This window comes from Giraffa tippelskirchi, chromosome 7 (assembly GCF_054371585.1).
Source record: "Giraffa tippelskirchi isolate mGirTip1 chromosome 7, T2T-mGirTip1v1.2.pri, whole genome shotgun sequence".
Lineage (NCBI taxonomy): Eukaryota > Metazoa > Chordata > Mammalia > Artiodactyla > Giraffidae > Giraffa > Giraffa tippelskirchi.
In genome coordinates, this window is record NC_137281.1 from 161,085,693 (window position 1) to 161,101,292 (window position 15,600).

Sequence of the window (15,600 nt, forward strand, 5' to 3'; positions counted from 1 at the left end):
GGAGGCACAGGCCAGGGAGCCGCTAGCTCTCAGAGGAACGCCGCTAGGTGACAGCCGTCCCCCCAGAGCCATTCATGGCACGAGGAGAAGCCTGCGGGTAGGGGCCATCCAGCCCGTCCGCCATGCCAGCCACCTCGGGTTCCTCACACCTGTTTCGGACATGGGCAAATTTCAAGCCGGGGACTGGTTCTGTGGCCCCACGATGGGAGGAGAGCGGTCGTGCAAACCCCACGCACCCTTGGAAGCCGAAGAGACTTTTCGTGGTTGTCGGGGCGGGGAGGGAAGTTCACCTTAAAAGAACTCAGCTGTGAGCTGCGTGGCTCTCTCCCTGCAGATGGGCTCCTTGGTGGAGGCGGTGGACAGGAACTCAGCCGGCAGGGAGGAGGGGGTCCCTGGGAGTCAAAGCCCCCGGGGTGATGAAGAACCCGGGACAACCCCAAGCCTGGGACGTGCCCCGGGGGTGAGCCTTGTCACAGGAAGATCTGGACTCATCACTTCATCTGAGCCAGAGGGCAAGGGGCTTTTTGTTTTGAAGACTGAGTAACCGTCGCCCTGTATAGTCACCAAACCAAAGGCTAAAAAAAGATGGGAGCCACGCAGGCTCGTCTGTTCCCCGAGGCTCCTGCCTAAAGTTGCGGCGCACCGGCAGGCTACAGGCTGAGCCAGGCTCCGGTCCGACGTCAGCCAATCTGTGACAGTATTTCATTCCCTGTCCGCGTGCCCAGAGGCTGCTGCAACACGTATAAATTTAGAAGAAGCAAGATAAATACTGTGGAAAGGTTCATTTGAACAAAAGGAGTTGTTTTTCTTTCCTCCTTTTCTTTTTACTCCGCTGGAGAAGAGATAAACTAATCCTGTGACCGAATTAGTCTCTCAGGGGGTAGATTTGGTGTTCTGGGCAGTCCCTCAATAAGCATGGCCGCCGACTAACCAGCTTCTCCCGAAACTGGAAAACAGTCCAGCTTCCAGCCTGAACGTCTCTTAGCAGCTGAGGGAATGAGGCGGCAACAAGATCTGTAAGCAACTGGGGTCTCCTCAGAATGAGCGAAAGACTCCACGTGAAGACAGCGTTTCCTCTCCCTGAGCCTATCCCGGCTCACACGACGCAGCCTGGGCCGGAAGTCGCCCGTGAGCCAGGAGTTATGCCTCAACACTTGACATAAAATAAAACCAGCTTTACAAGGAAATTAATGGGAGATGGGAGAATGGGGATCAGCGCGGAAATCATACTGCAAAAGAAACTGCCTGAGAAACGTTTCCTTCTCTTACACACAAACTCACCCCCAGTGGGTTTATGGACCATCGGCAGGAAGTGAGCACTAATGAATTCCACCACCGCGTTGTACAGCCTGATTCCCATTTTACAGAGAAGGAAACCAAAGTTAGATGAGGGGCCCGAGGGCACATGGCTGCCAGTGAGGGGGGCAGGGTGTGTGTGTGTGTGTGTGTGTGTGTGTGTGTGTGTGTGTGTGTGTGTGTGTGTGTGTGTGTGTGTGTGTGTCTGTGTGTGTGTGTGTGTCTGTGTGTGTGTGTGTGTGTGTGTGTGTGTGTGTGTGTGTGTGTGTGTGTGTGTGTGTGTGTGTGTGTGTGTGTGTGTGTGTGTGTGTGTGTGTGTGTGTGTGTGTGTGTGTGTGTGTGTGTGTGTGTGTGTGTACCAGGTCGCCCAGCTCCTCCCAGCACTCACACCGCCAGCACCACCCACTGCCTGGAAGTCAACCAGACTCAAGGGCTATACCTCCGACAGCATCTCATACTGGCCTCTTCTTCCAAGAGCAATGGTCAGTAAATCATAGACCACAGATGCGCTCTGTAAACTGATGAGACGGTCGCTCTTGTGCTCAGGTATCCTGCTCAGCACAGCGTCCCGGTTGGCCTGAAAACAACACGGAAGAGAGAAGCAGATGGTCAGCTGGCTGTGCACACAGCTATAGCTTTGTGCAGGGAAGCCATCCAGGGTCTGCTGCCCCTGAGAGCTTGCCTAGGGTCTGGGGACAAAGGCAGGAGTGAGTAAGGGGTCGTTTACTCAAAATCCCCAGAGCACTGCAGGACTCAGAAGGCCTGGAGGGCACTTGTCCTTGTTGGCAGGCGTCTGGAGGAAGCTTTAGGAGCTGATGCAAAGCACAGTGGTTTCTCCTGGGCTCAGGCTCACAGCCAGCCACGCAGCGGACACAGCTGCCCTCGGGGGCAGCAGAATCATCCATCAGATGAAGCCCTGCTGTGCCTCACTTATGGCTCCTGCTTCTCCTCTACATGAAAGAGCGGGAGAAAATCCCCAGCCCCACACTTCCCATTGCCAAACGGTGTTATCAGGGCACCTCAGTCCTACAGAGATGTACCGTGCTTTTCCCCTCTCATCCAAGCAACGTTTGAATCGCTGTATGATAGCGTCACTGGGAAAGACTACAAAGACTCATTCAACTTCGTTCAGGGAAGCACAGAAGAGATGCAGAAGAGAAAGCAAGAAGCAAACAGACTTTTGTTTTAAAAGGTGTTAGTGCAGAGGACTCAGGAGAACCAGGAGGCACGTCTATTTCACACCCCCTGCTCAGCACAGAAATACCGCAGGCGCAGTCAAGCTTATTCATCTATCTAGAGATCAACTGCTCTCCATGGCAACTTGTTTTCATTACTTTTGCAATTACTCCCCCAATTCCTCCAAACACATCACAGGTACTGGAGACTCTAAACGTAGCTCATTTTCCTTTTCTCCCTAACAGGGAGTTCAGTACCAATAAAGTTAGACTTTGCCTGTCTTCTTTTCCCTTCTAATTAACAGAAGTCTCCAGACCTATCCATCCCTCGGGACACAGAAAGGGCCCTTCCATTTCCCTGTGAAACTGGCTCTCGAGGGACCAGGGTCACTGGTCCAGGCGGCTCGACATTTACCTTCCAGCCTGACACTTGGAAAGGCCATGCACACACCTTCTCACTCACTAATGAGACGGATGCTTTCTTTCGTGTGAGTCCAAGGCATTGACTTGTAGCCTCCTGTCAGTACTTACTCATTTTAAAACTCCTTCCTCTTAAATGTCAAAGACAAATAAGAAATATATAAGACAGGCCACTTCCTACAAAGTGAGTCATCTCTTACGGAAACAAGCCTGCTTTTGAAAATTTCACTGTTAAGTTTTTCTGGTTAGGAATGCCTTCAGAGCCAACAAAAGAAGCTGTGAGGGAAATAGGGCCTGCTGTCAGTGGTCTCATTTGATTTATTTGCTCCAAATGTTCCATATTGAGACTGACCTGGGAGAGAAGGGAATACAACAAAACATCATTTAAGAAAGATTTTCAGGTTATGCCAAACGTGTTCCTTTTTTCTTTTTAAAGAGAAAGTCTATCAGTGCCTTTTGATTAAAAAAGTACAATACAGAATCTCAAGTAGGTCCACAAATAATAAATATCCCAGAATGCTGTCTCAGTGGTAATCGTGCTAAAATACAATTCTGATAACTCTCTTCTTCTGGAGAAACTAATTTGATTTGCAGTAAGAACACGGTTCAACTCCAAATGAGTTCTTGTAGGCGGAGGGACCATTGACAAATTTATGTTTCTAAGTTAAAATCAGGACCAGAGGAGAATACAGTTTTCTCAGACACACAAACACACACACACACACACACAACACAGCAATTCTCATTTTGGTTCTGAAATTGAGCACATCTATTTTCTGTCTAAAAACTGAAAGAAAAAAAAAAATCAAGGGACATGAAAAAAGGCTTCCAAAGGCAACTTAATTTAGATTTCTACCTACGTAACCATGGAATGATTTACAGGGAGAACATAACCATCCTGGCTAGCAAACCTCATCCTTCTTATTTACTGTCATCATTTGGATTTCATCATCCTCTGGAAGAGATTTTCTGGAAATTAAATACGACAGAGTCGAATTTGACTGCCTCAGAGTGATCCGAACTTTGAGTATTATTAGGATCTGTCACTGCAGGGAGGGAGCAGGAGAGTTAGACATCACTCCCAAGACGTCTACTCTGAGAGTGTGCATCCTAGAGATGTCGCCAGCCTTCCCAAATTCCAAACTGGAAGGCACACAGCCTGACAACAGAACACAATATTTTCAATCAAAATTGTCCAAGAGATCGAAAGTGTATGGACCCCATGCTTTCAGAACTCTTACACGGTCACTAACTGAGTTTGCCCGAAGGAAGCTCGATGCCAGGCGGTGAAGAGCCCAGTGAGGAGGAGGCAATGGCAGTGAGCACTCCCCCGCCCCCTCCACCCACCAGAGAACTGCCGACGGAGCACGGTGAGATCTGCTTGGCTGAATACCGGCTACAGGAGGCCCCTGGGTGCTGGCATGTGCGCATGTGTGCCTCCACGACTGTGCCAAGGCAGAGCAGAGGATGTAAATGACACCATCCGAAGTCACCAGCTGACAGTCAAGGAAAGATGAGCCATGGAGGCGACCTGTATCCTTCAGAGGAAGTGGGGCCAATGACGTCAACGCGCTTCCAAATAAAAAGATGCGGTAACTCAAGCAGTCTCACTCTTGTAAACATCTCAGGGCCATTTCACAGAAAAAGAAAACCCAAAGCTTTAAATTAAGGCAAGAAAGCTACCCTCCCTGCCCAACCCCAGCCTGTTCTGCCCCTTCTTCACTCAGCACCCATTTCTAAGTCTTCTTCCCGGAGGGTATTTCATGCCTCCACTTAAACTGTAAGCTTGGAGTAGAGGGGACCACCTTCTCTTGCTTTAGTTACACCTCCTTTTTCTCCTTGTTTTTCCTTCTGCCTGCCCAGCAGGTTGGGAGTCACAGAAGGAGACAGGATATCCGCTAGAAGGAGCAGGAGACCACTGAAGGATGCCTCCGGTCCCTCGTCTAAATGAGTAGGTGGACATGAGGACCTTCCAAGCCCTGGGGCTTGCTGTTCTGCTCAGGTGCTCAGCACATGTCATTTACGTGCCAAGGTATTAACTACTATGACCCATATTACCCTGGCATGCTTCAGGCTGGGCCGTCACTCCTAGCGATGTGCCCAGAAGAAACCCAGTAAATGATGAACGACGAAATTCTAGACCTAAATTCGATCTCCTGGCCAAACACTAAGAAAACATTTCAAAGGAATCTGATGGCCTGGCAAAAACTCCCTCCCAACAGCGGAGCCGGGTAACAGAGTGGGCTCTCCTGGCCTGGGACTGTGCAATGCCTGGGGAACACGTGGGGGGTTGGAGAGAGGACCTGGGCGGGAACACAAGGCAGGTTCATCAGGCTGCTGCTATGGGAACCAGAGGTTCAATACACCCAGTGTTTCGCCCCCAAATTCTCCCTCCCACCAAGGCAAATGAAGAAGGCTCATAAAGGTTTACCCTTGAGGGCTTCTCCCCACCCCCCATTTAAGGTTCCCCTGATGGTCACTTTAGCCATAGTTCCCCATATACAACTGTGTTCTTGTTCAATCAGTACTTTGTGGATAAATGAATGAACTCAGATGCCTGCTAATTGCTAAGGGAAAGAGAAGCTTCATGTTTCAGGCCAACCCAAGGGGCATTTCCAGCCAGCCCAAGAATTAGAAACATCTCTCTTTAAACCACTTTAGTTATTTTTCCCACCAGGTATCCCCTTCAGAAAGTACTCTTCTTGTTTCTGCAAAGAAAAAGAGGCACTATCCCAATGGAGTCACCATATCAAAACAGGGACTAAAGGAATAAGGGAAAGAAAAATGTAAAAACACATTCTACTCACCATTGATTCACTAATCAGCAGTAATAACAGGGCTTCTTCAGTATTTTCTTGAGGGCAAAAAATGCTGTATAAAGAAAATTCACGTTGATACATGGCAATTTCACAGTAACACAAAATACATGACAAAGAGCAGGACTGAACGCTAACAGCTTCTAAATTTTTATACAGTACAGAACCCATGAACATGCTGGATGATCTGGACACTTGAATTAATTTGTTTACTTCTATGGTAATCTATGGAATTTATACATTTTAACTATGCATTTTAATAGCAGGTAGCAGGGTAAAGCTGTAGAAACCAAGTTAAAAGCCCAAATAACATCTGTGACTATTATAGAGGCAGAAATTTTGATCAGTACAAACTGACATTGTCTAAATAACACAGACTTTCTCCTAAACCAGTTCACTACATGGTACTCTTCTTATATCTTACTTGCTAGCTGGCATATTGTATATTGTCATTTCGATGAAATAGGAGATTGGAAGCAATTTTAGAGTTTGAATAATTTCTAGGATACTGTAAGAGTTTAGTGAGCTAAGTGAGCTATCTTACAGAAACACACATGCTATATTTTGAGGTAGCATGCAAGAACTGTCTTATTAATCAATTTTATGGAATTTGGCTAGACTCAACATCTTGAATTAAAAGGAAAGGCTTTTAAGCTCAATGTTGCTCAGGATTAGAGAGCAATAAAAACCAAACATAACTCTGATCTCTATTCTCTATATCGTAGTTTTTGTGATTTGAGCATTTTAAAAGCCTTCCCGCATTTTTCTCCATTCTAAAGCTCTAAAATCCTTGAGTAGAACTGTGAGTTGCATCACAAGTTGGGCCAAACTCAGCTCTTTTGTGGAATGATAGAAGGGTGCAGGAAGAATGAACTGGTTAAGGACTTCCCTGCTGGTTCACTGGTTAAGACTCCACGCTCCTAACGCAGGGGCACGGGTTCAACCCCTGGAAGGGGAACTAAGATCCTGCATGCTGTGCAGCGGGGCCAAAAAAAAAGAAGTTAACTTGGTTAAAAAAAAAAAACTCCTGGATGTTTTGGAGATGACTAAATAAAGACTAAATTTATACCTTCCAAGGTGTACTATTACAATGCCAACAAAGGTCCATCTAGTCAAGGCTATGGTTTTTCCAGTGGTCATGTATGGATGTGAGAGTCGGACTGTAAAGAAAGCTCAGTGCCGCAGAATTGATGCTTTTGAACGGTGGTGTTGGAGGAGACTCTTGAGAGTCCCTTGGACTGCAGGGAGATCCAACCAGTCCATCCTAAAGGAGATCAGTCCTGTTCATTGGAAGGACTGATGTTGAAGCTGAAGCTTCAATACTTTGGCCACCTGATGCGAAGAGCTGACTCATTGGAAAAGACCCTGATGCTGGGAAAGATTGAGGGCAGGAGGAGAAGGGGAAGACAGAGGATGAGATGGTTGGATGGCATCGCCAATGCGATGGACATGGGTTTGGGTGGGCTCCAGGAGTTGGTGATGGACAGGGAGGCCTGGTGTGCCTCCCTGGTGTTCATGGGGTCGCAAAGAGTCGGACACGACTGAGCGACTGAACTGAACTGGACTGAAGAGAAGGGATGAGGTCCCCTGCCACCCCCAAATGGTCAAAAAATGTTTTCCAAATGATTCTAAATACTTGTTTTCTTTTAAGTGCTGGCAATTTTTGTACTGTGTCAAAAGCCCATGAGGAGTAAGGCCAAAGAGTACACTGATTGAGACTTTACAACTCAGACATCCTGGAGGTAAGGAGACCACCTGTGGGATGGTTCCTATTGCTGTTTCAGGACATAGAGAACAGACCTATTTATGGACGTGGGAGAAGGGGGGGGATGAACGGAGAGAGCAACATGGAGACGCACAGCGCCGTGTGTGAAACAGATAGAATGGGGACCGGCTGCGGGCTGGGCTGGGGAGGGAGACGGGAGGGGGTCCGGGAGGGAGGGGACGTGGGTGTGCCTGTGGCCGATTCTGGTTGATACATGATGACACCACAGAGTTCTGAAAAGCAATTATCCTTCAATTAAAAAATTTTAAAAAGGGAGGGCCTGTGAGCAAGGACCGAGATTCTAGAATCTGCAGTGACCTCGTTTAAGGGTAGCTTTAGGTGACTTGGTTTTTTAAAAGAGAGAACACCTCTTTCCCCTTAAATTCAGAAATAGAGCCTACAGGCTGTGAATTAAGAATGCTTGTGTGAGTGTGTGTGTGTGTGTCCATCCAGCCATCAGTTCCTGACATTCTGGTTCATGTTCACATGCGACTGGGGCCTCACAAAAAAAAGCAGTAACATTAAGCTTTTTCCCCACAGCTAGCCAGTTCTGCCTTGTCCAGACTAATTGAAAAGAGAGACAGCCCATGCTAATGGTGACTTAACACCAGCAAATTGAGTCCAAAATAATCCCTGAATTCCATTTGAGCCGTCTAGGCTGCTTATATGCGAGGTTGTGTTATTTTAACCAGAGCTGCTAGCAAGTAGCACATTAACTGATTTTAATTCTACTTCCTCTACCCTTGCTCTACCCTCTACCCTTTTCAAGGCAGGCAAAGTGGGTCCCCAGGGACGCTGCAAAGCTCTGAGGACTGGCAGGAAGCAGGGACCAGGGGAGGGGAAAGGATATTTTTAAGAGACATACCTGAAAAACTGCACACTGTAGTTTACCCCCCACCAATTACGAATTCTCTAGACCTATTTCTGGACATTCTTTCCCTCTTCCCTGCGGAGCTCAGGGCGGACAGTGAAAATTGTTGGGCTCTCCTTTTGTGATGTTGTCCTCTTAGCACCCAAGAGTGTCAAGGGGAGGTCCTGGGGCCCCCAGGCCTCAGGCTGTGGAGCTGGAAAACTGCGCCCTTAGATATGGAGGAAGGTGATGGAGGAGCTGATCACTCATACCTTTGGTTCTGCCATCAAGTAGTTATCAGGACCCTTCAATGTCCCTCATTGTTATACTTCAAACAGCATCCTCTTCCTTACCAAAAACCTCTGCACTGGCTGCCAGGAGGTTCAGACCTGTTTTTAGGACGCCAGGATAATTACTTTCTCCTCTGAGGCCTACAGAGGAGTTTAGCACGATGTATGGTGTTCCTAGTGTTCAAAAATTCATCCTTCACTTCCTGGAACAAAATAGTGGTTTCTAGCCTCCTTCTTTACTTTGTGCTAATTATCTAATCTAATGTGCATTTCATTATCTAAGCCACCTCAAGTGCTTTTTCCGAGGAGGAATACAATGGAAGAAAGAAAATGAAACAAAAGGCATCCATGTTAGGAAGAAGTAAAACTATATTTGCAGACGACATGATCTTGTATATAGAAAATCCCAAGGGATCTAAAAAACTATTAGAACTAATAAACCAGTTCAGCAAGACTTCAGCATACACAATCAATATAGATAATCGATTTTATTTCTATATACTTACAGCAAACAACCCCAAAATAAAAGTAATAGTAACAATTCCATTTATGATAGTATTGAAAAGAATAGCACACACACCAAAACACCCTTAGATAAGTTTACAAAAGAAGTGCAAACATTATACCTTGAAAACTTCAAACTGTTGTTGAAAAAAATTAAAGAAAAATAAATGGAAAGACATTTCATGGTCACGAAGACTTAACATTGCTAGGATGGTGTGTGTGAGTGCTAAGTCACTTCAGTCGTGTCCGACTCTTTGTGACCCCATGGACTATAGCCCGCCAGGCTCTTCCATCCATGAGATTCTCCAGGCAAGAATACTAGAGGGGGTTGCCATGGCCTCTTCCGGGGGATCTTCCCAACCCAGGGATCAAACCCATGTCTCTTAAGTCTCCTGTACTGGCAGGTGGGTTCTTTACCACTAGCACCACCTGGGAAGTGCTGTTAAGATGGCAACACTCCTCAAATTAATCTACAGATTAAATTCATTTCCTATCATAATCCTAGTTGCCCTTTTTTGTTTTTTGCAGAAATAGACAAAATGATCCTAAAATTCATGTGAAAGTATGAGGGTTTGCGGGGAAGGCAGGCTAAGGGGTGCTAGGTTTATTTTGGGGGTAATAAAAATATTCCAAATTTGACCATAGTGATGAGCAATGTGACTATATTAAAAGCTATATTAAAGTGCATTGTACACTTTAAATGAGTGAATTGTATAGCATGTGAACTAGATCTCAACAAAACATTAATAAAAATGACTGTGTGTATTTGTGTGAAATGAAATTTTTGTCTCAATAACCATTCATGGTATGGGAATCTTCCTTTTAACTAATAACTACATTTAACTCGATCTATGTTTTGCCTCCATAATTCTTATACAGATGGGGAAGCTGATGTATGGCAAAGACTGAGCAGTTCCGGAAAGAAGGGAGACATGGCCGGCACTCTGAGCTTTTCTACCTTCAAGGGGTGAGGCCACACTGGGACAGCACCCAGACAGACAGAGAGTGAAGAAGGACTAAAGAGCCTCTTGATGAAAGTGAAAGAGGAGAGTGAAAAAGTTGGCTTAAAGCTCAACATTCAGAAAATAAAGATCATGGCATCCAGTCCCATCACTTCATGGCAAACAGATGGGGAAACATTGGCTGATTTTATGTTTGGGGGCTTCAAAATCACTGCAGATGGTGATTTCAGCCATGAACTAAAAAGACGCTTACTCCTTGAAAGAAAAGTTATGACCAATCTAGACAGGATATTAAAAAGCAGAGACATTACTTTGCCAACAAAGGTCCGTCTAGTCAAGGCTATGGTTTTTCCAGTAGTCATGTATGGATGTGAGAGTTGGACTGTAAAGAAAGCTGAGTGCCAAAGAACTGATGCTTTTGAACTGTGGTGTTGGAGAAGACTCTTGAGAGTCCCTTGGACTGCAAGGAGATCCAACCAGTCCATCCTAAGGGAGATCAGTCCTCAGTGTTCATTGGAAGGACTGATGCTGAAGCTGAAACTCCAATACTTTGGCCACCTGATTCGAAGAGCTGACTCATCTGAAAAGACCCTGATGCTGGGAAAGATTGAGGGCAGGAGGGGAAGGGGATGACAGAGGATGAGATGGCTGGATGGCATCACCGACTCAATGGACATGAGTCTGAGTAAGCTCCAGGAGTTGGTGATGGACAGGGAGGCCTGGTGTGCTGCAGTCCATGGGGTCGCAGAGAGTCGAAAACTACCGAGCGACTGAACTGACTGAGAGGCAGTTACCCTGAGAAGCGCTGCCCCCTGAAGCTGTTCAGAAGCCTCCCCCGCGATAAGCCTCTAGTCCCCATCTCTGTCAGCGCTCCCTGGGGCCTCAGAGGCAGCAGCCTGCGGGCTTTCAGCCATTTTCCCACCGCACAGTGACTAAAGAAGGTTTCCATAGTTATTCGTACACGTTCCTTTTCCCCTCATGGCGAGCTTCTGAAAAGCCACCGAGCCTCGAGCCTCGGTCTTAGGAACAAAGACGGGAAGGAAGGCTCCGAGGGGAGGAGTCGGGAATGAGTCAAGCCGGTTCCTGTCTTCCTGCCGCCTCGGGGTCTCTCTCTCTCCCCCGCCTACTCCTTCCCCTAGGGGAATCCCAGATGGAGCCCCACGTGGGTCCTTACCCCATCTTCCTCAAAGGTGATGGGTCCCAACCTCGAAACTGAAAACAATGAACACACTCTACAGGGACATCACCTTTCAATCACTTGTAAATTATTAACCATGTGTTAATTACTTAATTTGCCTTCTTCTTACAGCTAATTCAGTTTAAAACAAATTTTTAAACAAGGGATCAAGGAATTGCTGAGGAAAAGAAAAAAAAAGAACTCTGGCTTACTAATAACTTTGTATGATGCTGAAGTGCTCATAATAATCTGAACGAAAATCCCAAAGACCAACAGTGAAGGCTGAGAATAGCACCCAAGCTATTCTAGATAAGAAGGAGAGCATTTTGCTACTTAAAATGTCCCCACTAGTGCATGGATTTTGCTGAAGTTATGAAAAGTAAAGAGGTATCGGTTCTCTTTCAGGGGAGAAAAAAAACCTACCCTTGAACTTCTATACATCCTTGTGTGTGTGTGTGCTAAGTCGCTTCAGTCACGTCCGACTCTGAGACACTATGGACCGAGGCCAGTCAGTTCCCTCTGTCCACGGGATTTTCCAGGCAAGAACACTGCAGTGGGTCGCCAAGCCCTCCTCCAGGGGATCTTCCCGACCCAGGGATTGAACCCAGGTCTCTTATGTCTGCTGCACTGGCAGGCGGGTTCTTAACCACTAGCGCCCCCTGGGAGGCCCAAAGTTTCCCTCCCATCCCCTAAGCCACAAACAAGGACCCCAGTTCCCATACTTCTCTCCTGAGTAGACGCGGGCTTTCCGGCTGAGGGTGTACGTTTTCGTGTTTGCTCCTTTCCGGAGAGGATCGTCCAGGGGTGACTGGTGTGGCGGATCCTCCAGAGGGTTCCAGTAGCTCTGCTCACACATACCCCGCAGCAAGATCTCCGCCAGCTGCCTGGCTATTGTCTGCGGACACAAAGCAGCAAAGGGTCAGCGGTGAATCTATTTTGTATCCTTCACTCATTCATCGCTCATTTAGTAAACATTTTTCAGCCATCACTCTGTCATCACTATTCCAAGACTCATTAAAAATTTTTACTCCTATGATGAAAATTCTCCAGTTGATGACAAAAAAAATAAAATATGATACACTAAGATATTTGAAACATTTAAAAAACAGATAACCTCATGCCCTTCAAATGCTGCCCTGCTTCTGTTATGTTCTGGAACACTAAACATGTTTTGGACCTGAAATTTTTAGTTAAGCTCTTTTCCAAAAGCTCTTATATTAACTAAATAATAGGTGAACTGCAAATATTTTCATCACTGTCCAACCGATGCCTGCCAAAGCCCGAAGTTGGCAGAAAGCCAGAACTCAACCTAGATGATGTAATCCCTGAAAAATATCTCTTTGCTGATGATAAGAGGATGTCTGGTGCAGACTTTTAGAACATTTTCCTTCTTAGGAGTGCCAAGGACAAGTCCTACGCGTCCCCTCCCTGACCCTCAGCACCTGAGGCCCTGACCTGTTCTTCCCGCATTCTGGGTCTTCCAGCCCAAGGCTCCCACTGGCCTTGTGCAAAGTGCAGAGATGGCAAAGTGGGAACCACGGATACTGATCAAGAAATACATTTTTTCAAAGCTGGGTAGATATCTCTTTTCTCACTATGAAAACTCAGAAATATCTAGTCTCGTCCTCCTAAATTAGATGCAGATTGCTGTGTTTTCCTCACGCTAGAGCCCCGCTGCCTAGGACAGCACCACGCGCGCATGTAGACCACATCACTTCAGTCGTGTCCGGCTCCGCCAGGCTCCTCTGTCCGCGGCATTCTCCAGGCAAGAAGACTGGAGTGGGCTGCCATGCCCTTCTCCAGGGGATCTTCCTGACCCAGGGATGGAACTCGTGTCTCTTATGTCTCCTGCACTGGCAGGTTCTTCACCGCCAGCGCCACCTGGGAAGCCCGAATAGCACCATGGACGATGTACTGGGGGCAGCAGACAAGGCAGCTGCTAAGAAGAACTGTGTTCACTGATGTCCTCATCACCTCCCAGCGACAAAGAAGAGAAATTAAAAAAAAAAAAAATCCCTCTGAAAATAGAAGGACTGTATTGCAGGGTGACCCGGGCGACCTCACACTCAGCCAGAGGCAGGGAAGAACACGTCACCCAGCAGGTTTTCCACAAGGTTTTAGCATATTCTTTGGAAGATGCAGGCAAAGGATACTGATCTTCCCTGAGAAGAGGACTTTTTAAATCAATATGTTCCAGAACAGAACTTTGCTAGGCTTTCATCCGTGAGAAATCTCTTAAAACACCACAAGGAAACCTAAATGCAACCCAATCACTAGCTTAGTGGTTCCTGATAACCACTGAGTAAAGGCAAATTTTCTTCATTATTCCCAAGTAAGACCCACTGGCTTTAAATGTCTATAAAAATGTGAAATTAGATGCACTCCGATCATCCCCAACTGAGTCATCTGTAAAGATCTCATAAGAACACGATTTTCAGGACCTAAACAGTTCCTGGACCATTTTCTTAAACCTCCCATTACGGCCTCGTTTTGATCTCACTGCAGTCATATAAACTAATGACTTCTACTGGAAGCATCAACTGGCAAGAATAACCTCCACTCGCTCTAGCTGTGGGAAAAAAAAACGTTAAAAGAGAAAAATGAACAGGAACTTCACATTGTGGATGTTCTGTCACAGAGGGATTCTAAGGTAAAAGTCTCTTCTCAAGACAGTCTGCTTGTCCACCGATGGACAGCTGACGCCAGACCTCATTTTCCCTCAAGGCATTAAGCTTCCGGAGAGAGCTTTTCAATGAGGTTTTAATGTGATTGCATATATTAAAGGCATCAGCTCATCATGCACCTCCAATTAGGAAGGCTGTTGGTTATGTCCACTGAAAGCACAAATGAATTTCAGAGGAGATTAAACAGGAGAAATTATCAGCAAGATCACCAACGTCTATGATACCTTTTATGTTTCATACTCAGGGCACATATAGCTTGTAGTTTAAATGCCTAAAAATTGTTGATGACTACCAAATATATTTCAAATGAAAGGAAAGAAAGGAAGAAAGCTGGTCTGGAAGAAGAACTTCGTTGTACAAATTCGGTCATTAAATGTACTTTTTTTTTGGCCTGTGTTTTTAAACTGTGATAAACTTCCTATAACATAAAATTCCGGAGAAGGCAATGGCACCCCACTCCAGTACTCTTTTGCCTGGAAAATCCCACGGACGGAGGAGCCTGGTAGGCTGCAGTCCATGGGGTCGCTAAGAGTCGGACACGACTGAGTGACTTCACTTTCACTTTTCACTTTCATACCTTGGAGAAGGCAATGGCAGCCCACTCCAGTGTTCTTGCCTGGAGAATCCCAGGGACGGAGGAGCCTGGTGGGCTGCCGTCTATGGGGTCGCACAGAGTCGGACACAACTGAAGCGACTTAGCAGCAGCAGCAGCAGCAACATAAAATTCACCATTTTAAAGTGTACAATCCAGTGGCAGTTAGCACATTCACAGTGTTGTACAACCATGGTCACTGTCTAGATCCAGAACATTGTTTACCCTAAAAGGAAAGCCCATACCCTTTGAGAAGTCACTCCGCATCCTCCCTCCTCCCACACCCTGGGAACAACGAATCTGCTTCCTGTGTCTGTAGGTTTGCCTAGTTTGGACTTGCATATAAAAGGAACCATACAACATGCGGTCTTTCTGTGTCTGACTTGTGTCACTCAGCATGATGGTTTCGAGGGTTATCCATGTAGCAGCATGAATCGGAACTCCATTCCTCTCTACAGCTGAGTGATAGTCCATTTATCCTGTTTATTCAGTCTCAGCGGGTAGACACTTGAGTTGTTTCCATCTTCCGGCTACTGTAAGGAGTGCTGCTATGAACATTCATATGCAAGTTTTGGGTTGAAAACCTACTTTCAATCATTTGGAGTATTTATCTAGGAATGGGGTTGCTGTAAATGTACTTTTAAATCCTTCTCTGCTATAGTTTCACACCAGAGTTTACAAAGCAACTTTTCCATCTCATAAGGATATCATAAATTTGCAATTATCAGCTAATCGAAAAGGAATCATACAGCAATTAAGAAACACTGTCTTAGAGACGGATAAAAATCGTATGACATCCTTTATGTGCAGAATCTAAAAAGAAATTGTACAAATGAACTCATTTACAAGACAGAAACTGACTCACAAACTTAAAGAAGGAACTTAAGATTGCCAGTGGGCAACAATGGGGGGAAGAGCTAGTTAGGGAGTTTGGGACTGACATGTACGCACCGCTGTGTTAAATGGATCACCAGCAAACAAGGACCTACCATAGAGCACAGGGAACTCTGCCCAATGTCAGGTGGAAGCCTGGACGGGAGGGGAGTTTGGGGAAGAATGGACATATGTC

The 15,600-nt window shown here is 46.2% G+C and overlaps 1 protein-coding gene across 11 annotated transcripts in view; it reads right to left on the reverse strand.

Moving 5' to 3' along the window:
• The window catches only part of TTC7B (tetratricopeptide repeat domain 7B), a 255,906-nt gene that overhangs the window by 112,686 nt on the left and 127,620 nt on the right, over positions 1-15,600 (reverse strand). For all 11 annotated transcript variants that reach the window (XM_081510892.1, XM_081510887.1, XM_081510886.1 and 8 more), the window contains 3 exons: positions 11,978-12,150; positions 5,699-5,762; positions 1,736-1,873 (listed from right to left, as the gene is read on the reverse strand). In XM_081510892.1, the coding sequence (XP_081367018.1) occupies positions 1,736-1,873; positions 5,699-5,762; positions 11,978-12,150 (375 nt within the window). The remainder of the gene's footprint in view (positions 1-1,735; positions 1,874-5,698; positions 5,763-11,977; positions 12,151-15,600) is intronic.